Genomic DNA, 24,687 nt, shown 5'->3' with positions numbered 1-24,687 from the left:
TTGCGAAGTCAGTCTCTGACTGACTAATACCTGAGTTGTTAAGGTTATAAATAGCATTTTCAATGGACTGCTTGGGTCATTGTTCAATTAAATCTCATTATGTTTCTTCTTTGCCCTTTGGATCAAGCCAAGGCTCATTATGGAAGTCACATGATAGTCTAGACTTGGGCCAACCATTGCCCTGGCTTGCTTTGTCATAAATGTCCTTTGACAACCTTGAGGCAGAGTTTATCTAAACTGAACATTCTCTTCCTAACTGGTCATTCAATTAAGGATCATGATTTCGTAAACAATTTGTCTTGACTTGGAATGGCTACCATTAGTGTCATCAAAACGTGAGCTATCACCTGATTCGTCAACATCAGAAGAAGTATGCTTTTCTGTGTTCCGTCTGTGCAAGTTACAGGATCCTCAGAAGTCGAACAAGTATTTTTGTTATCAATGTACATATTCCCAACTGAAACCCTTAATGACTTTTCTTGTGGATTGTTTCCTGACTCTACTAAATTGAGCATAATATGCTAGTAACAAATACACATTTTAATAAGTCAAACAGTAGGCAGGCATATAAAGAAACGTTAATGTTCTTCCTCCTTTCCCCAAAACATACACACCCCTTCCAAGACTAGTACTTCAGAGATAATCAATATTAATACTTTTGGTGCACGTACTTTGACACATTTCTCCCTGCTTGTGCAAACATAAACCAGTGTATGTACACATATATTGTCTTGCTTAGTAAAGTTGGGGTCTCCTATACCTATTTATTTAAAAGAATTTTAATTGTAATAAAATACACATAACATAAAATTTACCATCTTAACCATTTTTAAGTGCACAGTTCACTAGGGTTAGGCATATTCACATCGTTGTGCAATCAATCTCCAGAACTCTTTTTGTCTTACACAACTGAAACTCTATATCCATTAAACAACCACTCCCCCGTTCTCCCCTCCCCAGGCTCTTGGCAGTCATCATTCTAATGTGTGTTTTGATGAATTTGACTGCTCTTTGTACCTCATGTAAGTTGAATCATACAGTATTTATCTTTTTGTGACTGGCTTATTTCACTTAGCGTAACGTCCTCGAGATTCATCCACATTGTAGACTATGACAGAATTTCCTTCCTTTTTAAGGCTGAATAAGATTCCATTGTACGCTTGTTCCACAATTTGTTTATCCATTCATCCCTCGATGACACTTGGGTTGCTTGCCCCTTTTAGCTATTTGCAATTAGTGCTGCCAGGAACATGAGTGTACAAATATCTCTTCCAGACCACGCTGTCAATTCTTTGGGGTATATACCTAGGCGTAGAACTGCTGGATCATATGGTAATTCTATTTTTGATTTTTTGAGTAACTGCCATACGGTTTCCCATAGTGGGTGTATCATTTTACATTCACGCCAGCAGTGCACAGGGGTTCCAATTTTTCCGTGTCCTTGCCAACACTTTGAGTTACTTGAGAGTAGCCATTCAAATGGATGTGAGGTGGTATGTCACTGTGGTTTTGGTCTGCATTTTCCTAATGATGAGTGGTACTGAGCATCTTTTCATGGGTTTTTTGGCCATTTGTATATCTTCCTTGGAGATATGTCCATTCATGTCCTTTGCCCAGTTTTTTGTGGTGGTGGTTCTTGTTTTGTTGTTGAGTTGCAGGAGTTCTTTATATATTGTGGAATACTAACCCCTCATCAGATATATGATTTGCAAATACCTTCTCCCATACAGTAGATTGCCTTTTCATTTTGTTGTGTCCTTTGATGCAGAGAAGTTTTTAATTTTGATGTAGTTCAGTTTGCCTATTTTTTAACTTTCATTGTCTAGTCTTTTGGTGTCATATCCAAGAAATCATTACCAAATCCAATATCACGAAGATTTTCCTCTGTGTTTTCTTTTAGGAGTTTTATAGTTTTAGCTTTTATATGTAAGTCTTTGATCTATTTTGAGTTAACTTTTGTAGATGTTTTGAGATAAGGGTCCAACTTCATTTTTTTGCATGTGGACATCTGGTTTTCCCCACACCATTTGTTGAAAAGATTGCCCTTTCCTATTGAATGGTCTTGGCACCTCCGTTGAAGATCTTTTGACCACATATGTGAGGGTTAATTCTGGGCTCTCTATTCTATTCCATCTTTGTGTATATGTCTGCTTTTATGTCAGTACCATGCTGTTTTGATTACTGTAGCTTTGTAGTGTAGTTTGAAATCAGAGCATGAGATGCCTCCAGCTTTGTTCTTCTTTCTCAAGATTGCTCTGGCTATTCAGGGCCTTTTGTGGTTCCATACAAATTTTGGGATTGTTTGTTATATCCTGGAAAACGCCATTGGAACTTTGATAAGGATTGCATTGAATCTGTAGATTACTTTAGGTAGTATGGACATTTTAACCATAGTAATTCTTCCAGCCATGAGCATGGAATACCTTTCCCTCAATAAACCCTCAGATATTTTTAGTTTGTGCTCTTTATGGGGATGAACCTCCCCTGGATTTGATCATATATCCTAACATGGTGTAAGAAGAGTACCACGGGATATCAAAGTCAGATTAGAATCTTTTTGGCGACACTCAATGAAGGAAAAGAGATACGTTTGCCGTACCAAATATGTATAATTTATTAGACCTTGGTATATTATTCCCCTTGCATAGGAAGCGAAAGTTGCAAGACGGTGGAGTTTAGGAGGTGAATGTGTCTGAGAAGGACAGATGGTTCTTCCTCAGCTTTGGCAGCATTGGGCTGTGGAGAGGAGGCTTGCTGAAGGTCAATCCCAAGGCAAACTTGTTTTCCCATTTCTTGGGTCAAATTTGTATTCTGGTGGCCTTAGTGGAGAGATCAAGATCTTTCTAGTATTGAATGGAATCAGATAAGTCTGTGAAGTCCAAATATTTGGTAACCCCTCAGAAAAAGTCAATTGAAGTTCAAGAACTTGTTAGTGTCCAGGGGTGGTTGAAGAGATAATTCCTTCATGGACTGAGTTGGAAGTTGCACTTTCAAGTTGAAAATCAGCAACCTGGCTTTTAGCAGGTGGGCTGCCAGCAAGTGGGCTCACAGCAGGTGGGCTGGCAGCAGCAGGCCAGGCGGCAGCAGGACTGTCCACAGTAGGATGGGCGGCAGCAGGAGGCCTGGGCATGGTGCAGCTGGCAGCAGCACGGGGGGGTGCAGCTCACCACACAGCAGGGAGGCAGGCAGGTGCCCTCCACGCGGCAGTCAGGTCGGCACCACCTGGTGCGGCAGCTCACAGCTCCACTGCCTCCCTCCTGGCCACAGCCAATGCTACCAGCAATGCCACAGCCAGTCTCACAGCCACTGGTCTGGCAGCAGTCGGTCTGGCAGCAGGTTGGCTGGCAACACCCGGTTTGGCAGCAGGTTGGCTGACAGCAGCTGGAGCCACAGGTCCCACCAGTGGAACAGATGGGAAATCCACAGAAGCTAGTGGAACAGCAGGCCATGGTGTCAGGAGTTAGGTTGAGGGTTGACTTGTTAAGAGAAGTTTCTGAGTTTTGGCTGCACTTCCTACGTCTGGCCTTTTATATATCCTGCAGAGCCGTGTATTTCCCTAACATTTAGCATTTTTCCTTGATACCATTGCGAAGTCAGTCTCTGACTGGCTAATACCTGAGTTGTTAAGGTTATAAATAGCATTTTCAATGGACTGCTTGGGTCATTGTTCAATTAAATCTCATTATGTTTCTTCTTTGCCCTTTGGATCAAGCCAAGGCTCATTATGGAAGTCACATGATAGTCTAGACTTGGGCCAACCATTGCCCTGGCTTGCTTTGTCATAAATGTCCTTTGACAACCTTGAGGCAGAGTTTATCTAAACTGAACATTCTCTTCCTAACTGGTCATTCAATTAAGGATCATGATTTCGTAAACAATTTGTCTTGACTTGGAATGGCTACCATTAGTGTCATCAAAACGTGAGCTATCACCTGATTCGTCAACATCAGAAGAAGTATGCTTTTCTGTGTTCCGTCTGTGCAAGTTACAGGATCCTCAGAAGTCGAACAAGTATTTTTGTTATCAATGTACATATTCCCAACTGAAACCCTTAATGACTTTTCTTGTGGATTGTTTCCTGACTCTACTAAATTGAGCATAATATGCTAGTAACAAATACACATTTTAATAAGTCAAACAGTAGGCAGGCATATAAAGAAACGTTAATGTTCTTCCTCCTTTCCCCAAAACATACACACCCCTTCCAAGACTAGTACTTCAGAGATAATCAATATTAATACTTTTGGTGCACGTACTTTGACACATTTCTCCCTGCTTGTGCAAACATAAACCAGTGTATGTACACATATATTGTCTTGCTTAGTAAAGTTGGGGTCTCCTATACCTATTTATTTAAAAGAATTTTAATTGTAATAAAATACACATAACATAAAATTTACCATCTTAACCATTTTTAAGTGCACAGTTCACTAGGGTTAGGCATATTCACATCGTTGTGCAATCAATCTCCAGAACTCTTTTTGTCTTACACAACTGAAACTCTATATCCATTAAACAACCACTCCCCCGTTCTCCCCTCCCCAAGCTCTTGGCAGTCATCATTCTAATGTGTGTTTTGATGAATTTGACTGCTCTTTGTACCTCATGTAAGTTGAATCATACAGTGTTTATCTTTTTGTGACTGGCTTATTTCACTTAGCGTAACGTCCTCGAGATTCATCCACATTGTAGACTATGACAGAATTTCCTTCCTTTTTAAGGCTGAATAAGATTCCATTGTACGCTTGTTCCACAATTTGTTTATCCATTCATCCCTCGATGACACTTGGGTTGCTTGCCCCTTTTAGCTATTTGCAATTAGTGCTGCCAGGAACATGAGTGTACAAATATCTCTTCCAGACCACGCTGTCAATTCTTTGGGGTATATACCTAGGCGTAGAACTGCTGGATCATATGGTAATTCTATTTTTGATTTTTTGAGTAACTGCCATACGGTTTCCCATAGTGGGTGTATCATTTTACATTCACGCCAGCAGTGCACAGGGGTTCCAATTTTTCCGTGTCCTTGCCAACACTTTGAGTTACTTGAGAGTAGCCATTCAAATGGATGTGAGGTGGTATGTCACTGTGGTTTTGGTCTGCATTTTCCTAATGATGAGTGGTACTGAGCATCTTTTCATGGGTTTTTTGGCCATTTGTATATCTTCCTTGGAGATATGTCCATTCATGTCCTTTGCCCAGTTTTTTGTGGTGGTGGTTCTTGTTTTGTTGTTGAGTTGCAGGAGTTCTTTATATATTGTGGAATACTAACCCCTCATCAGATATATGATTTGCAAATACCTTCTCCCATACAGTAGATTGCCTTTTCATTTTGTTGTGTCCTTTGATGCAGAGAAGTTTTTAATTTTGATGTAGTTCAGTTTGCCTATTTTTTAACTTTCATTGTCTAGTCTTTTGGTGTCATATCCAAGAAATCATTACCAAATCCAATATCACGAAGATTTTCCTCTGTGTTTTCTTTTAGGAGTTTTATAGTTTTAGCTTTTATATGTAAGTCTTTGATCTATTTTGAGTTAACTTTTGTAGATGTTTTGAGATAAGGGTCCAACTTCATTTTTTTGCATGTGGACATCTGGTTTTCCCCACACCATTTGTTGAAAAGATTGCCCTTTCCTATTGAATGGTCTTGGCACCTCCGTTGAAGATCTTTTGACCACATATGTGAGGGTTAATTCTGGGCTCTCTATTCTATTCCATCTTTGTGTATATGTCTGCTTTTATGTCAGTACCATGCTGTTTTGATTACTGTAGCTTTGTAGTGTAGTTTGAAATCAGAGCATGAGATGCCTCCAGCTTTGTTCTTCTTTCTCAAGATTGCTCTGGCTATTCAGGGCCTTTTGTGGTTCCATACAAATTTTGGGATTGTTTGTTATATCCTGGAAAACGCCATTGGAACTTTGATAAGGATTGCATTGAATCTGTAGATTACTTTAGGTAGTATGGACATTTTAACCATAGTAATTCTTCCAGCCATGAGCATGGAATACCTTTCCCTCAATAAACCCTCAGATATTTTTAGTTTGTGCTCTTTATGGGGATGAACCTCCCCTGGATTTGATCATATATCCTAACATGGTGTAAGAAGAGTACCACGGGATATCAAAGTCAGATTAGAATCTTTTTGGCGACACTCAATGAAGGAAAAGAGATACGTTTGCCGTACCAAATATGTATAATTTATTAGACCTTGGTATATTATTCCCCTTGCATAGGAAGCGAAAGTTGCAAGACGGTGGAGTTTAGGAGGTGAATGTGTCTGAGAAGGACAGATGGTTCTTCCTCAGCTTTGGCAGCATTGGGCTGTGGAGAGGAGGCTTGCTGAAGGTCAATCCCAAGGCAAACTTGTTTTCCCATTTCTTGGGTCAAATTTGTATTCTGGTGGCCTTAGTGGAGAGATCAAGATCTTTCTAGTATTGAATGGAATCAGATAAGTCTGTGAAGTCCAAATATTTGGTAACCCCTCAGAAAAAGTCAATTGAAGTTCAAGAACTTGTTAGTGTCCAGGGGTGGTTGAAGAGATAATTCCTTCATGGACTGAGTTGGAAGTTGCACTTTCAAGTTGAAAATCAGCAACCTGGCTTTTAGCAGGTGGGCTGCCAGCAAGTGGGCTCACAGCAGGTGGGCTGGCAGCAGCAGGCCAGGCGGCAGCAGGACTGTCCACAGTAGGATGGGCGGCAGCAGGAGGCCTGGGCATGGTGCAGCTGGCAGCAGCACGGGGGGGTGCAGCTCACCACACAGCAGGGAGGCAGGCAGGTGCCCTCCACGCGGCAGTCAGGTCGGCACCACCTGGTGCGGCAGCTCACAGCTCCACTGCCTCCCTCCTGGCCACAGCCAATGCTACCAGCAATGCCACAGCCAGTCTCACAGCCACTGGTCTGGCAGCAGTCGGTCTGGCAGCAGGTTGGCTGGCAACACCCGGTTTGGCAGCAGGTTGGCTGACAGCAGCTGGAGCCACAGGTCCCACCAGTGGAACAGATGGGAAATCCACAGAAGCTAGTGGAACAGCAGGCCATGGTGTCAGGAGTTAGGTTGAGGGTTGACTTGTTAAGAGAAGTTTCTGAGTTTTGGCTGCACTTCCTACGTCTGGCCTTTTATATATCCTGCAGAGCCGTGTATTTCCCTAACATTTAGCATTTTTCCTTGATACCATTGCGAAGTCAGTCTCTGACTGGCTAATACCTGAGTTGTTAAGGTTATAAATAGCATTTTCAATGGACTGCTTGGGTCATTGTTCAATTAAATCTCATTATGTTTCTTCTTTGCCCTTTGGATCAAGCCAAGGCTCATTATGGAAGTCACATGATAGTCTAGACTTGGGCCAACCATTGCCCTGGCTTGCTTTGTCATAAATGTCCTTTGACAACCTTGAGGCAGAGTTTATCTAAACTGAACATTCTCTTCCTAACTGGTCATTCAATTAAGGATCATGATTTCGTAAACAATTTGTCTTGACTTGGAATGGCTACCATTAGTGTCATCAAAACGTGAGCTATCACCTGATTCGTCAACATCAGAAGAAGTATGCTTTTCTGTGTTCCGTCTGTGCAAGTTACAGGATCCTCAGAAGTCGAACAAGTATTTTTGTTATCAATGTACATATTCCCAACTGAAACCCTTAATGACTTTTCTTGTGGATTGTTTCCTGACTCTACTAAATTGAGCATAATATGCTAGTAACAAATACACATTTTAATAAGTCAAACAGTAGGCAGGCATATAAAGAAACGTTAATGTTCTTCCTCCTTTCCCCAAAACATACACACCCCTTCCAAGACTAGTACTTCAGAGATAATCAATATTAATACTTTTGGTGCACGTACTTTGACACATTTCTCCCTGCTTGTGCAAACATAAACCAGTGTATGTACACATATATTGTCTTGCTTAGTAAAGTTGGGGTCTCCTATACCTATTTATTTAAAAGAATTTTAATTGTAATAAAATACACATAACATAAAATTTACCATCTTAACCATTTTTAAGTGCACAGTTCACTAGGGTTAGGCATATTCACATCGTTGTGCAATCAATCTCCAGAACTCTTTTTGTCTTACACAACTGAAACTCTATATCCATTAAACAACCACTCCCCCGTTCTCCCCTCCCCAAGCTCTTGGCAGTCATCATTCTAATGTGTGTTTTGATGAATTTGACTGCTCTTTGTACCTCATGTAAGTTGAATCATACAGTGTTTATCTTTTTGTGACTGGCTTATTTCACTTAGCGTAACGTCCTCGAGATTCATCCACATTGTAGACTATGACAGAATTTCCTTCCTTTTTAAGGCTGAATAAGATTCCATTGTACGCTTGTTCCACAATTTGTTTATCCATTCATCCCTCGATGACACTTGGGTTGCTTGCCCCTTTTAGCTATTTGCAATTAGTGCTGCCAGGAACATGAGTGTACAAATATCTCTTCCAGACCACGCTGTCAATTCTTTGGGGTATATACCTAGGCGTAGAACTGCTGGATCATATGGTAATTCTATTTTTGATTTTTTGAGTAACTGCCATACGGTTTCCCATAGTGGGTGTATCATTTTACATTCACGCCAGCAGTGCACAGGGGTTCCAATTTTTCCGTGTCCTTGCCAACACTTTGAGTTACTTGAGAGTAGCCATTCAAATGGATGTGAGGTGGTATGTCACTGTGGTTTTGGTCTGCATTTTCCTAATGATGAGTGGTACTGAGCATCTTTTCATGGGTTTTTTGGCCATTTGTATATCTTCCTTGGAGATATGTCCATTCATGTCCTTTGCCCAGTTTTTTGTGGTGGTGGTTCTTGTTTTGTTGTTGAGTTGCAGGAGTTCTTTATATATTGTGGAATACTAACCCCTCATCAGATATATGATTTGCAAATACCTTCTCCCATACAGTAGATTGCCTTTTCATTTTGTTGTGTCCTTTGATGCAGAGAAGTTTTTAATTTTGATGTAGTTCAGTTTGCCTATTTTTTAACTTTCATTGTCTAGTCTTTTGGTGTCATATCCAAGAAATCATTACCAAATCCAATATCACGAAGATTTTCCTCTGTGTTTTCTTTTAGGAGTTTTATAGTTTTAGCTTTTATATGTAAGTCTTTGATCTATTTTGAGTTAACTTTTGTAGATGTTTTGAGATAAGGGTCCAACTTCATTTTTTTGCATGTGGACATCTGGTTTTCCCCACACCATTTGTTGAAAAGATTGCCCTTTCCTATTGAATGGTCTTGGCACCTCCGTTGAAGATCTTTTGACCACATATGTGAGGGTTAATTCTGGGCTCTCTATTCTATTCCATCTTTGTGTATATGTCTGCTTTTATGTCAGTACCATGCTGTTTTGATTACTGTAGCTTTGTAGTGTAGTTTGAAATCAGAGCATGAGATGCCTCCAGCTTTGTTCTTCTTTCTCAAGATTGCTCTGGCTATTCAGGGCCTTTTGTGGTTCCATACAAATTTTGGGATTGTTTGTTATATCCTGGAAAACGCCATTGGAACTTTGATAAGGATTGCATTGAATCTGTAGATTACTTTAGGTAGTATGGACATTTTAACCATAGTAATTCTTCCAGCCATGAGCATGGAATACCTTTCCCTCAATAAACCCTCAGATATTTTTAGTTTGTGCTCTTTATGGGGATGAACCTCCCCTGGATTTGATCATATATCCTAACATGGTGTAAGAAGAGTACCACGGGATATCAAAGTCAGATTAGAATCTTTTTGGCGACACTCAATGAAGGAAAAGAGATACGTTTGCCGTACCAAATATGTATAATTTATTAGACCTTGGTATATTATTCCCCTTGCATAGGAAGCGAAAGTTGCAAGACGGTGGAGTTTAGGAGGTGAATGTGTCTGAGAAGGACAGATGGTTCTTCCTCAGCTTTGGCAGCATTGGGCTGTGGAGAGGAGGCTTGCTGAAGGTCAATCCCAAGGCAAACTTGTTTTCCCATTTCTTGGGTCAAATTTGTATTCTGGTGGCCTTAGTGGAGAGATCAAGATCTTTCTAGTATTGAATGGAATCAGATAAGTCTGTGAAGTCCAAATATTTGGTAACCCCTCAGAAAAAGTCAATTGAAGTTCAAGAACTTGTTAGTGTCCAGGGGTGGTTGAAGAGATAATTCCTTCATGGACTGAGTTGGAAGTTGCACTTTCAAGTTGAAAATCAGCAACCTGGCTTTTAGCAGGTGGGCTGCCAGCAAGTGGGCTCACAGCAGGTGGGCTGGCAGCAGCAGGCCAGGCGGCAGCAGGACTGTCCACAGTAGGATGGGCGGCAGCAGGAGGCCTGGGCATGGTGCAGCTGGCAGCAGCACGGAGGGGTGCAGCTCACCACACAGCAGGGAGGCAGGCAGGTGCCCTCCACGCGGCAGTCAGGTCGGCACCACCTGGTGCGGCAGCTCACAGCTCCACTGCCTCCCTCCTGGCCACAGCCAATGCTACCAGCAATGCCACAGCCAGTCTCACAGCCACTGGTCTGGCAGCAGTCGGTCTGGCAGCAGGTTGGCTGGCAACACCCGGTTTGGCAGCAGGTTGGCTGACAGCAGCTGGAGCCACAGGTCCCACCAGTGGAACAGATGGGAAATCCACAGAAGCTAGTGGAACAGCAGGCCATGGTGTCAGGAGTTAGGTTGAGGGTTGACTTGTTAAGAGAAGTTTCTGAGTTTTGGCTGCACTTCCTACGTCTGGCCTTTTATATATCCTGCAGAGCCGTGTATTTCCCTAACATTTAGCATTTTTCCTTGATACCATTGCGAAGTCAGTCTCTGACTGGCTAATACCTGAGTTGTTAAGGTTATAAATAGCATTTTCAATGGACTGCTTGGGTCATTGTTCAATTAAATCTCATTATGTTTCTTCTTTGCCCTTTGGATCAAGCCAAGGCTCATTATGGAAGTCACATGATAGTCTAGACTTGGGCCAACCATTGCCCTGGCTTGCTTTGTCATAAATGTCCTTTGACAACCTTGAGGCAGAGTTTATCTAAACTGAACATTCTCTTCCTAACTGGTCATTCAATTAAGGATCATGATTTCGTAAACAATTTGTCTTGACTTGGAATGGCTACCATTAGTGTCATCAAAACGTGAGCTATCACCTGATTCGTCAACATCAGAAGAAGTATGCTTTTCTGTGTTCCGTCTGTGCAAGTTACAGGATCCTCAGAAGTCGAACAAGTATTTTTGTTATCAATGTACATATTCCCAACTGAAACCCTTAATGACTTTTCTTGTGGATTGTTTCCTGACTCTACTAAATTGAGCATAATATGCTAGTAACAAATACACATTTTAATAAGTCAAACAGTAGGCAGGCATATAAAGAAACGTTAATGTTCTTCCTCCTTTCCCCAAAACATACACACCCCTTCCAAGACTAGTACTTCAGAGATAATCAATATTAATACTTTTGGTGCACGTACTTTGACACATTTCTCCCTGCTTGTGCAAACATAAACCAGTGTATGTACACATATATTGTCTTGCTTAGTAAAGTTGGGGTCTCCTATACCTATTTATTTAAAAGAATTTTAATTGTAATAAAATACACATAACATAAAATTTACCATCTTAACCATTTTTAAGTGCACAGTTCACTAGGGTTAGGCATATTCACATCGTTGTGCAATCAATCTCCAGAACTCTTTTTGTCTTACACAACTGAAACTCTATATCCATTAAACAACCACTCCCCCGTTCTCCCCTCCCCAAGCTCTTGGCAGTCATCATTCTAATGTGTGTTTTGATGAATTTGACTGCTCTTTGTACCTCATGTAAGTTGAATCATACAGTGTTTATCTTTTTGTGACTGGCTTATTTCACTTAGCGTAACGTCCTCGAGATTCATCCACATTGCAGACTATGACAGAATTTCCTTCCTTTTTAAGGCTGAATAAGATTCCATTGTACGCTTGTTCCACAATTTGTTTATCCATTCATCCCTCGATGACACTTGGGTTGCTTGCCCCTTTTAGCTATTTGCAATTAGTGCTGCCAGGAACATGAGTGTACAAATATCTCTTCCAGACCACGCTGTCAATTCTTTGGGGTATATACCTAGGCGTAGAACTGCTGGATCATATGGTAATTCTATTTTTGATTTTTTGAGTAACTGCCATACGGTTTCCCATAGTGGGTGTATCATTTTACATTCACGCCAGCAGTGCACAGGGGTTCCAATTTTTCCGTGTCCTTGCCAACACTTTGAGTTACTTGAGAGTAGCCATTCAAATGGATGTGAGGTGGTATGTCACTGTGGTTTTGGTCTGCATTTTCCTAATGATGAGTGGTACTGAGCATCTTTTCATGGGTTTTTTGGCCATTTGTATATCTTCCTTGGAGATATGTCCATTCATGTCCTTTGCCCAGTTTTTTGTGGTGGTGGTTCTTGTTTTGTTGTTGAGTTGCAGGAGTTCTTTATATATTGTGGAATACTAACCCCTCATCAGATATATGATTTGCAAATACCTTCTCCCATACAGTAGATTGCCTTTTCATTTTGTTGTGTCCTTTGATGCAGAGAAGTTTTTAATTTTGATGTAGTTCAGTTTGCCTATTTTTTAACTTTCATTGTCTAGTCTTTTGGTGTCATATCCAAGAAATCATTACCAAATCCAATATCACGAAGATTTTCCTCTGTGTTTTCTTTTAGGAGTTTTATAGTTTTAGCTTTTATATGTAAGTCTTTGATCTATTTTGAGTTAACTTTTGTAGATGTTTTGAGATAAGGGTCCAACTTCATTTTTTTGCATGTGGACATCTGGTTTTCCCCACACCATTTGTTGAAAAGATTGCCCTTTCCTATTGAATGGTCTTGGCACCTCCGTTGAAGATCTTTTGACCACATATGTGAGGGTTAATTCTGGGCTCTCTATTCTATTCCATCTTTGTGTATATGTCTGCTTTTATGTCAGTACCATGCTGTTTTGATTACTGTAGCTTTGTAGTGTAGTTTGAAATCAGAGCATGAGATGCCTCCAGCTTTGTTCTTCTTTCTCAAGATTGCTCTGGCTATTCAGGGCCTTTTGTGGTTCCATACAAATTTTGGGATTGTTTGTTATATCCTGGAAAACGCCATTGGAACTTTGATAAGGATTGCATTGAATCTGTAGATTACTTTAGGTAGTATGGACATTTTAACCATAGTAATTCTTCCAGCCATGAGCATGGAATACCTTTCCCTCAATAAACCCTCAGATATTTTTAGTTTGTGCTCTTTATGGGGATGAACCTCCCCTGGATTTGATCATATATCCTAACATGGTGTAAGAAGAGTACCACGGGATATCAAAGTCAGATTAGAATCTTTTTGGCGACACTCAATGAAGGAAAAGAGATACGTTTGCCGTACCAAATATGTATAATTTATTAGACCTTGGTATATTATTCCCCTTGCATAGGAAGCGAAAGTTGCAAGACGGTGGAGTTTAGGAGGTGAATGTGTCTGAGAAGGACAGATGGTTCTTCCTCAGCTTTGGCAGCATTGGGCTGTGGAGAGGAGGCTTGCTGAAGGTCAATCCCAAGGCAAACTTGTTTTCCCATTTCTTGGGTCAAATTTGTATTCTGGTGGCCTTAGTGGAGAGATCAAGATCTTTCTAGTATTGAATGGAATCAGATAAGTCTGTGAAGTCCAAATATTTGGTAACCCCTCAGAAAAAGTCAATTGAAGTTCAAGAACTTGTTAGTGTCCAGGGGTGGTTGAAGAGATAATTCCTTCATGGACTGAGTTGGAAGTTGCACTTTCAAGTTGAAAATCAGCAACCTGGCTTTTAGCAGGTGGGCTGCCAGCAAGTGGGCTCACAGCAGGTGGGCTGGCAGCAGCAGGCCAGGCGGCAGCAGGACTGTCCACAGTAGGATGGGCGGCAGCAGGAGGCCTGGGCATGGTGCAGCTGGCAGCAGCACGGGGGGGTGCAGCTCACCACACAGCAGGGAGGCAGGCAGGTGCCCTCCACGCGGCAGTCAGGTCGGCACCACCTGGTGCGGCAGCTCACAGCTCCACTGCCTCCCTCCTGGCCACAGCCAATGCTACCAGCAATGCCACAGCCAGTCTCACAGCCACTGGTCTGGCAGCAGTCGGTCTGGCAGCAGGTTGGCTGGCAACACCCGGTTTGGCAGCAGGTTGGCTGACAGCAGCTGGAGCCACAGGTCCCACCAGTGGAACAGATGGGAAATCCACAGAAGCTAGTGGAACAGCAGGCCATGGTGTCAGGAGTTAGGTTGAGGGTTGACTTGTTAAGAGAAGTTTCTGAGTTTTGGCTGCACTTCCTACGTCTGGCCTTTTATATATCCTGCAGAGCCGTGTATTTCCCTAACATTTAGCATTTTTCCTTGATACCATTGCGAAGTCAGTCTCTGACTGGCTAATACCTGAGTTGTTAAGGTTATAAATAGCATTTTCAATGGACTGCTTGGGTCATTGTTCAATTAAATCTCATTATGTTTCTTCTTTGCCCTTTGGATCAAGCCAAGGCTCATTATGGAAGTCACATGATAGTCTAGACTTGGGCCAACCATTGCCCTGGCTTGCTTTGTCATAAATGTCCTTTGACAACCTTGAGGCAGAGTTTATCTAAACTGAACATTCTCTTCCTAACTGGTCATTCAATTAAGGATCATGATTTCGTAAACAATTTGTCTTGACTTGGAATGGCTACCATTAGTGTCATCAAAACGTGAGCTATCACCTGATTCGTCAACATCAGAAGAAGTATGCTTTTCTGTGTTCCGTCTGTGCAAGTTACAGGATCCTCAGAAGTCGAACAAGTATTTTTGTTATCAATGTACATATTCCCAACTGAAACCCTTAATGACTTTTCTTGTGGATTGTTTCCTGACTCTACTAAATTGAGCATAATATGCTAGTAACAAATACACATTTTAATAAGTCAAACAGTAGGCAGGCATATAAAGAAACGTTAATGTTCTTCCTCCTTTCCCCAAAACATACACACCCCTTCCAAGACTAGTACTTCAGAGATAATCAATATTAATACTTTTGGTGCACGTACTTTGACACATTTCTCCCTGCTTGTGCAAACATAAACCAGTGTATGTACACATATATTGTCTTGCTTAGTAAAGTTGGGGTCTCCTATACCTATTTATTTAAAAGAATTTTAATTGTAATAAAATACACATAACATAAAATTTACCATCTTAACCATTTTTAAGTGCACAGTTCACTAGGGTTAGGCATATTCACATCGTTGTGCAATCAATCTCCAGAACTCTTTTTGTCTTACACAACTGAAACTCTATATCCATTAAACAACCACTCCCCCGTTCTCCCCTCCCCAAGCTCTTGGCAGTCATCATTCTAATGTGTGTTTTGATGAATTTGACTGCTCTTTGTACCTCATGTAAGTTGAATCATACAGTGTTTATCTTTTTGTGACTGGCTTATTTCACTTAGCGTAACGTCCTCGAGATTCATCCACATTGCAGACTATGACAGAATTTCCTTCCTTTTTAAGGCTGAATAAGATTCCATTGTACGCTTGTTCCACAATTTGTTTATCCATTCATCCCTCGATGACACTTGGGTTGCTTGCCCCTTTTAGCTATTTGCAATTAGTGCTGCCAGGAACATGAGTGTACAAATATCTCTTCCAGACCACGCTGTCAATTCTTTGGGGTATATACCTAGGCGTAGAACTGCTGGATCATATGGTAATTCTATTTTTGATTTTTTGAGTAACTGCCATACGGTTTCCCATAGTGGGTGTATCATTTTACATTCACGCCAGCAGTGCACAGGGGTTCCAATTTTTCCGTGTCCTTGCCAACACTTTGAGTTACTTGAGAGTAGCCATTCAAATGGATGTGAGGTGGTATGTCACTGTGGTTTTGGTCTGCATTTTCCTAATGATGAGTGGTACTGAGCATCTTTTCATGGGTTTTTTGGCCATTTGTATATCTTCCTTGGAGATATGTCCATTCATGTCCTTTGCCCAGTTTTTTGTGGTGGTGGTTCTTGTTTTGTTGTTGAGTTGCAGGAGTTCTTTATATATTGTGGAATACTAACCCCTCATCAGATATATGATTTGCAAATACCTTCTCCCATACAGTAGATTGCCTTTTCATTTTGTTGTGTCCTTTGATGCAGAGAAGTTTTTAATTTTGATGTAGTTCAGTTTGCCTATTTTTTAACTTTCATTGTCTAGTCTTTTGGTGTCATATCCAAGAAATCATTACCAAATCCAATATCACGAAGATTTTCCTCTGTGTTTTCTTTTAGGAGTTTTATAGTTTTAGCTTTTATATGTAAGTCTTTGATCTATTTTGAGTTAACTTTTGTAGATGTTTTGAGATAAGGGTCCAACTTCATTTTTTTGCATGTGGACATCTGGTTTTCCCCACACCATTTGTTGAAAAGATTGCCCTTTCCTATTGAATGGTCTTGGCACCTCCGTTGAAGATCTTTTGACCACATATGTGAGGGTTAATTCTGGGCTCTCTATTCTATTCCATCTTTGTGTATATGTCTGCTTTTATGTCAGTACCATGCTGTTTTGATTACTGTAGCTTTGTAGTGTAGTTTGAAATCAGAGCATGAGATGCCTCCAGCTTTGTTCTTCTTTCTCAAGATTGCTCTGGCTATTCAGGGCCTTTTGTGGTTCCATACAAATTTTGGGATTGTTTGTTATATCCTGGAAAACGCCATTGGAACTTTGATAAGGATTGCATTGAATCTGTAGATTACTTTAGGTAGTATGGACATTTTAACCATAGTAATTCTTCCAGCCATGAGCATGGAATACCTTTCCCTCAATAAACCCTCAGATATTTTTAGTTTGTGCTCTTTATGGGGATGAACCTCCCCTGGATTTGATCATATATCCTAACATGGTGTAAGAAGAGTACCACGGGATATCAAAGTCAGATTAGAATCTTTTTGGCGACACTCAATGAAGGAAAAGAGATACGTTTGCCGTACCAAATATGTATAATTTATTAGACCTTGGTATATTATTCCCCTTGCATAGGAAGCGAAAGTTGCAAGACGGTGGAGTTTAGGAGGTGAATGTGTCTGAGAAGGACAGATGGTTCTTCCTCAGCTTTGGCAGCATTGGGCTGTGGAGAGGAGGCTTGCTGAAGGTCAATCCCAAGGCAAACTTGTTTTCCCATTTCTTGGGTCAAATTTGTATTCTGGTGGCCTTAGTGGAGAGATCAAGATCTTTCTAGTATTGAATGGAATCAGATAAGTCTGTGAAGTCCAAATATTTGGTAACCCCTCAGAAAAAGTCAATTGAAGTTCAAGAACTTGTTAGTGTCCAGGGGTGGTTGAAGAGATAATTCCTTCATGGACTGAGTTGGAAGTTGCACTTTCAAGTTGAAAATCAGCAACCTGGCTTTTAGCAGGTGGGCTGCCAGCAAGTGGGCTCACAGCAGGTGGGCTGGCAGCAGCAGGCCAGGCGGCAGCAGGACTGTCCACAGTAGGATGGGCGGCAGCAGGAGGCCTGGGCATGGTGCAGCTGGCAGCAGCACGGGGGGGTGCAGCTCACCACACAGCAGGGAGGCAGGCAGGTGCCCTCCACGCGGCAGTCAGGTCGGCACCACCTGGTGCGGCAGCTCACAGCTCCACTGCCTCCCTCCTGGCCACAGCCAATGCTACCAGCAATGCCACAGCCAGTCTCACAGCCACTGGTCTGGCAGCAGTCGGTCTGGCAGCAGGTTGGCTGGCAACACCCGGTTTGGCAGCAGGTTGGCTGACAGCAGCTGGAGCCACAGGTCCCACCAGTGGAACAGATGGGAAATCCACAGAAGCTAGTGGAACAGCAGGCCATGGTGTCAGGAGTTAGGTTGAGGGTTGACTTGTTAAGAGAAGTTTCTGAGTTTTGGCTGCACTTCCTACGTCTGGCCTTTTATATATCCTGCAGAGCCGTGTATTTCCCTAACATTTAGCATTTTTCCTTGATACCATTGCGAAGTCAGTCTCTGACTGGCTAATACCTGAGTTGTTAAGGTTATAAATAGCATTTTCAATGGACTGCTTGGGTCATTGTTCAATTAAATCTCATTATGTTTCTTCTTTGCCCTTTGGATCAAGCCAAGGCTCATTATGGAAGTCACATGATAGTCTAGACTTGGGCCAACCATTGCCCTGGCTTGCTTTGTCATAAATGTCCTTTGACAACCTTGAGGCAGAGTTTATCTAAACTGAACATTCTCTTCCTAACTGGTCATTCAATTAAGGATCATGATTTCGTAAACAATTTGTCTTGACTTGGAATGGCTACCATTAGTGTCATCAAAACGTGAGCTATCACCTGATTCGTCAACATCAGAAGAAGTATGCTTTTCTGTGTTCCGTCTGTGCAAGTTACAGGATCCTCAGAAGTCGAACAAGTATTTTTGTTATCAATGTACATATTCCCAACTGAAACCCTTAATGACTTTTCTTGTGGATTGTTTCCTGACTCTACTAAATTGAGCATAATATGCTAGTAACAAATACACATTTTAATAAGTCAAACAGTAGGCAGGCATATAAAGAAACGTTAATGTTCTTCCTCCTTTCCCCAAAACATACACACCCCTTCCAAGACTAGTACTTCAGAGATAATCAATATTAATACTTTTGGTGCACGTACTTTGACACATTTCTCCCTGCTTGTGCAAACATAAACCAGTGTATGTACACATATATTGTCTTGCTTAGTAAAGTTGGGGTCTCCTATACCTATTTATTTAAAAGAATTTTAATTGTAATAAAATACACATAACATAAAATTTACCATCTTAACCATTTTTAAGTGCACAGTTCACTAGGGTTAGGCATATTCACATCGTTGTGCAATCAATCTCCAGAACTCTTTTTGTCTTACACAACTGAAACTCTATATCCATTAAACAACCACTCCCCCGTTCTCCCCTCCCCAAGCTCTTGGCAGTCATCATTCTAATGTGTGTTTTGATGAATTTGACTGCTCTTTGTACCTCATGTAAGTTGAATCATACAGTGTTTATCTTTTTGTGACTGGCTTATTTCACTTAGCGTAACGTCCTCGAGATTCATCCACATTGCAGACTATGACAGAATTTCCTTCCTTTTTAAGGCTGAATAAGATTCCATTGTACGCTTGTTCCACAATTTGTTTATCCATTCATCCCTCGATGACACTTGGGTTGCTTGCCCCTTTTAGCTATTTGCAATTAGTGCTGCCAGGAACATGAGTGTACAAATATCTCTTCCAGACCACGCTGTCAATTCTTTGGGGTATATACCTAGGCGTAGAACTGCTGGATCATATGGTAATTCTATTTTTGATTTTTTGAGTAACTGCCATACGGTTTCCCATAGTGGGTGTATCATTTTACATTCACGCCAGCAGTGCACAGGGGTTCCAATTTTTCCGTGTCCTTGCCAACACTTTGAGTTACTTGAGAGTAGCCATTCAAATGGATGTGAGGTGGTATGTCACTGTGGTTTTGGTCTGCATTTTCCTAATGATGAGTGGTACTGAGCATCTTTTCATGGGTTTTTTGGCCATTTGTATATCTTCCTTGGAGATATGTCCATTCATGTCCTTTGCCCAGTTTTTTGTGGTGGTGGTTCTTGTTTTGTTGTTGAGTTGCAGGAGTTCTTTATATATTGTGGAATACTAACCCCTCATCAGATATATGATTTGCAAATACCTTCTCCCATACAGTAGATTGCCTTTTCATTTTGTTGTGTCCTTTGATGCAGAGAAGTTTTTAATTTTGATGTAGTTCAGTTTGCCTATTTTTTAACTTTCATTGTCTAGTCTTTTGGTGTCATATCCAAGAAATCATTACCAAATCCAATATCACGAAGATTTTCCTCTGTGTTTTCTTTTAGGAGTTTTATAGTTTTAGCTTTTATATGTAAGTCTTTGATCTATTTTGAGTTAACTTTTGTAGATGTTTTGAGATAAGGGTCCAACTTCATTTTTTTGCATGTGGACATCTGGTTTTCCCCACACCATTTGTTGAAAAGATTGCCCTTTCCTATTGAATGGTCTTGGCACCTCCGTTGAAGATCTTTTGACCACATATGTGAGGGTTAATTCTGGGCTCTCTATTCTATTCCATCTTTGTGTATATGTCTGCTTTTATGTCAGTACCATGCTGTTTTGATTACTGTAGCTTTGTAGTGTAGTTTGAAATCAGAGCATGAGATGCCTCCAGCTTTGTTCTTCTTTCTCAAGATTGCTCTGGCTATTCAGGGCCTTTTGTGGTTCCATACAAATTTTGGGATTGTTTGTTATATCCTGGAAAACGCCATTGGAACTTTGATAAGGATTGCATTGAATCTGTAGATTACTTTAGGTAGTATGGACATTTTAACCATAGTAATTCTTCCAGCCATGAGCATGGAATACCTTTCCCTCAATAAACCCTCAGATATTTTTAGTTTGTGCTCTTTATGGGGATGAACCTCCCCTGGATTTGATCATATATCCTAACATGGTGTAAGAAGAGTACCACGGGATATCAAAGTCAGATTAGAATCTTTTTGGCGACACTCAATGAAGGAAAAGAGATACGTTTGCCGTACCAAATATGTATAATTTATTAGACCTTGGTATATTATTCCCCTTGCATAGGAAGCGAAAGTTGCAAGACGGTGGAGTTTAGGAGGTGAATGTGTCTGAGAAGGACAGATGGTTCTTCCTCAGCTTTGGCAGCATTGGGCTGTGGAGAGGAGGCTTGCTGAAGGTCAATCCCAAGGCAAACTTGTTTTCCCATTTCTTGGGTCAAATTTGTATTCTGGTGGCCTTAGTGGAGAGATCAAGATCTTTCTAGTATTGAATGGAATCAGATAAGTCTGTGAAGTCCAAATATTTGGTAACCCCTCAGAAAAAGTCAATTGAAGTTCAAGAACTTGTTAGTGTCCAGGGGTGGTTGAAGAGATAATTCCTTCATGGACTGAGTTGGAAGTTGCACTTTCAAGTTGAAAATCAGCAACCTGGTTTTTAGCAGGTGGGCTGCCAGCAAGTGGGCTCAGCAGGTGGGCTGGCAGCAGCAGGCCAGGCGGCAGCAGGACTGTCCACAGTAGGATGGGCGGCAGCAGGAGGCCTGGGCATGGTGCAGCTGGCAGCAGCACGGGGGGGTGCAGCTCACCACACAGCAGGGAGGCAGGCAGGTGCCCTCCACGCGGCAGTCAGGTCGGCACCACCTGGTGCGGCAGCTCACAGCTCCACTGCCTCCCTCCTGGCCACAGCCAATGCTACCAGCAATGCCACAGCCAGTCTCACAGCCACTGGTCTGGCAGCAGTCGGTCTGGCAGCAGGTTGGCTGACAACACCCGGTTTGGCAGCAGGTTGGCTGACAGCAGCTGGAGCCACAGGTCCCACCAGTGGAACAGATGGGAAATCCACAGAAGCTAGTGGAACAGCAGGCCATGGTGTCAGGAGCCGGGCTAAGAGCTGGGCTGCTTGGAGAAGTTTGTGAGTTGGGTCTGCTTTTCCACTCGGGCTTTTTATATGCCTTGGTTAGTTCTTGTGTTTGTGACAGTCAGCATTTTTATCTTACTACTCTTTAAAGAAACTTTTCAGGGCCCTCTGATTGTTCAAACACTGAGTTATTTTAAATATATCTCCAAATTGGGTTTTCCTTACTGCTCAGCTAATACTCACCAAATATGTTTATCCTTGGTAGAAATACTGATGTTTCATTTTCAAACAATGCTGTAATTTCTCTTCAAGTCTCAGCCTTTGTTTTGCACTTGTGATCACATCACTTGTCACTCACAAGACAATGTGACTATAGGGTCATATTCATCAAACCTTCAGCCTCCAGAGTAAAATTATTAACCATTGATTGTCCTTCATGTGAGGGTATTTCTCTATGTTTTTTGATTGTTAAGATTATAGTTTTGGGACTTCCCTGGCGGTCCAGTGGTTAAGACTTCACCTTCCTATGCAGGGGGTCCATGTTCGATCCCTGGTTGGGGAGCTAAGATCCCTCATGCCTCGCGGTTAGAAAACCAAAACATAAAACAAAGCAATATTGTAACAAATTCAATAAAGACTTTAAAAAATGGTCCACATCAAGAAAATCTTTAAAAAAAAGATTAGTTTCTATAATCAGCCAGATAAAACTCTGATAAACTCCACAGTCACAGGAATTCATAGATCCTTTCAGAAATTAAATCTCTCCAATTTCTATAATCTCTCTTGAACTTCACACATTCACACTTGAGGAAACATTTATCACTGAGCAGGGTATATGGAATAAAACCTACTCCATTCCAATTTACTGTGGATATTTTGTTAGCACAAATTTAAAAGAAGGGCTGAAATTCATATCCAGTAAGGGAAAAAAATCACAAAAATTTTAAGTGTAATTGACATTTCTCTATGAAGGATAAAAATCACTTCTAAAAATCACTTCAGTGATTTTCAGGATAAAAATCACTTCTAAAAATCACTTCAGTGGATTATCTGGAAAGCATTTATTTCTCGAAGGTGGGATTCATTTTATGTAACTACAACTTTTTTCCTATGAAAGGATGATATTAGACCACAGAGCATGACAACTGAATTTGTGAAGGAGAACCCATAAAGAAGCAGGAATTAGGAAATACTTTCTCTGGATCACAGTCTTATAAGGCAGGTTAGGGAATGCATGATCAAATATCATTCAATAGGTGTAAGTGCAAAGAGATTATGATAAATTTCAGCCAAAAAACAATTGAAACAATTCTTGGTGATTTCTAAAAGAAAGACTGTGAATTTCCATTAAAAGTTTAGGATTACATGGAAGAAAATGAAAAAAGTGGTGGCCAAAAGAATACATTATTGCTACTTGTGGTAGGTTTATTCTTGCATTCCAATCATGAATAGAAGCACATAGTTAGCTTTTATCAGGTGGAGGTGTTGGTTTGTACAGTGATAGAATTACATTAAAGAGTGACTGCTGTCAGTGTCAATAAAGATGTTCATGTCATATGGTAACCATGACTGCAAGTATGAACTTGAAAGATGGTTAGGGGAATCACCGAATGTTGGAGATCCAAAACTTGATAAATCATCTAGTCCAACCATTTAATTGTATAGGTGTAGAAACTGACATCATTCTTTTTATAAAGAGCACATGGTTATTAAATACTATTATGCACACTAAAGGATTATGTAGAAGGGAAGACCCAGTCTGCCTGCCTCATATCTTGCTTTAGTGCACAAATCAGCATAGTACAAATAGGTCAGATTAATCAAGGAAAAGAGTTGAACATAGAACCATTCAGCCTCAAAGTTCTAAGTTGGAACATTGATATTGTGGTGTGGACCACTTTTAATTTCCTCTCAGCATCAGTTGATGTTAGAATACTACTGAGTTTAGGATTGGCTGCCCTTTGGAGAGATTAGTGACTTGCTCCATTCACACAACCAGTGTATAGCCAGAAGAGCTGGGTGTAAAACTCCTATCCCTCATTCCTAGATCAGTTCATTTTGTTTTATACCATGTTGCTTTCCAGGATCAACTAAAGTTAGTAAAACTCTTTGTCTTCTCTGTTTTTTTCCTAATATTTCATAATAGTTCAAGAATAGAAATATTAGTGGTAGGCAGAATACACTATAGAACTGTGATTTTAAACACACAGTAAATAAGCATAAATATTTTAAAATTCTAAGTGTCTTCTGACCAGAAGAGTTTCCCATAGAGCTGCAATTCCTAATTATTTTATTCCTAGTTGCTTCTTGTTTCCTATATTCAGATTGGTTAATACTCCTTCTGGGTGTCTATATCTGCCACACTCTTTGGGTCTTCTTTATTCCATGGTCATCATCTTAGTTAGCTCTTATTGTGTATCACTTGGATCAGGGCAATGGCCTCTTGAATTGTTTCTGTATAGTCATTATATGTTTAGCCCTAGGGCTTTTGTTTTTATAAGCATCTACCATAGGAATCATCCCTATGCCCTACTCCTGTCATGCCATTTCCCTGCCCTAAGGCTTTCAACAGTTCTTCGTACTTATTGCATAAACGGCATACTCCTTTGGCTAGTATTCAAAGCACACAAATTTTCCAGATTTATCTTCCACATATGTGCTCTACATATATCCAGTGCTCCCAGTCAAACCACCTCTGAACAACCTCCCTCTATATACCTTTGTGAATACTGTTTCCATTATTGAAAATGCCATATTCCCTCAGATCTGCACACCTAAATCTATATAAAATGCTAGCTTCTTTTTCAATCTTTCTTGTTCTCCCCAATCAACAGTAACTTCTCTGTTGACACCATAGAGTGTGTTGTACTTTTTACATATTCTAATTTTTAGTTGAGTTGTTGTAAATTTGATTCATCTCCCTAAAAATTTCTTGAACAGGGGAACATTTTTAACTCAATTTTAATTTCTATTGTATACCATACAGTCTGTGGCTTGCAGATGTAGGCAATCAGTGGATTTTTCTTATGTTTATATTTCATGAAAAAAATTTAGAATGAATAAGTAAAACCAAGGCTGTGTTTGCTAGGCCAGAAAAGAGAAGTTTATTAGAAAACAAACATGCTGCAAGACTTAAGATCTAAGAAGGAAAGAAGGAAGTTGTCACTGTTACTTGAGAACAGTCAAAGCCTTAATAGATGAGTCTGGATCGCCATTCAACTCCTGCTTGATTTGGGGTATTGATGGCTCAGAGGAGGTTTGTTAGGTAGACAAATGGGGGTAGAACTTTTTCAGAAGGTTGCTTGCTGGCTCTCGGCAGTCAGTG

At 40.8% G+C, this 24,687-nt stretch overlaps 6 protein-coding genes across 6 annotated transcripts; all 6 read right to left on the bottom strand.

The window, feature by feature from the left end:
• Positions 1-3,017: 3,017 nt before the first annotated feature.
• LOC103001003 (keratin-associated protein 9-3-like) lies at positions 3,018-3,449 on the bottom strand. Its single transcript, XM_028165322.1, has one exon. It carries the CDS (start codon positions 3,447-3,449, stop codon positions 3,018-3,020), a length of 432 nt encoding a protein of 143 aa, XP_028021123.1.
• A 3,153-nt stretch (positions 3,450-6,602) lies between these two features.
• On the bottom strand, positions 6,603-7,034 carry LOC103001289 (keratin-associated protein 9-3-like). The gene has a single exon (XM_028165317.1). It carries the CDS (start codon positions 7,032-7,034, stop codon positions 6,603-6,605), a length of 432 nt encoding a protein of 143 aa, XP_028021118.1.
• Positions 7,035-10,187: 3,153 nt separating this feature from the next.
• LOC103001565 (keratin-associated protein 9-3-like) lies at positions 10,188-10,619 on the bottom strand. The gene has a single exon (XM_028165318.2). It carries the CDS (start codon positions 10,617-10,619, stop codon positions 10,188-10,190), a length of 432 nt encoding a protein of 143 aa, XP_028021119.1.
• Positions 10,620-13,772: 3,153 nt separating this feature from the next.
• Positions 13,773-14,204, bottom strand: LOC103001824 (keratin-associated protein 9-3-like). The gene has a single exon (XM_028165316.1). The coding sequence runs from the start codon at positions 14,202-14,204 to the stop codon at positions 13,773-13,775; it is 432 nt and encodes a 143-aa protein (XP_028021117.1).
• A 3,153-nt stretch (positions 14,205-17,357) lies between these two features.
• On the bottom strand, positions 17,358-17,789 carry LOC130705985 (keratin-associated protein 9-3-like). Its single transcript, XM_057536761.1, has one exon. The coding sequence runs from the start codon at positions 17,787-17,789 to the stop codon at positions 17,358-17,360; it is 432 nt and encodes a 143-aa protein (XP_057392744.1).
• A 3,181-nt stretch (positions 17,790-20,970) lies between these two features.
• On the bottom strand, positions 20,971-21,372 carry LOC130705986 (keratin, high-sulfur matrix protein, B2A-like). The gene has a single exon (XM_057536762.1). It carries the CDS (start codon positions 21,370-21,372, stop codon positions 20,971-20,973), a length of 402 nt encoding a protein of 133 aa, XP_057392745.1.
• Positions 21,373-24,687: the final 3,315 nt, after the last annotated feature.

This window comes from Balaenoptera acutorostrata, chromosome 20 (genome assembly GCF_949987535.1).
Source record: "Balaenoptera acutorostrata chromosome 20, mBalAcu1.1, whole genome shotgun sequence".
Classification (NCBI taxonomy): domain Eukaryota; kingdom Metazoa; phylum Chordata; class Mammalia; order Artiodactyla; family Balaenopteridae; genus Balaenoptera; species Balaenoptera acutorostrata.
The sequence above is the reverse complement of the archived record's forward strand: the minus strand, read 5'-3'. Positions and strand labels throughout refer to the sequence as shown.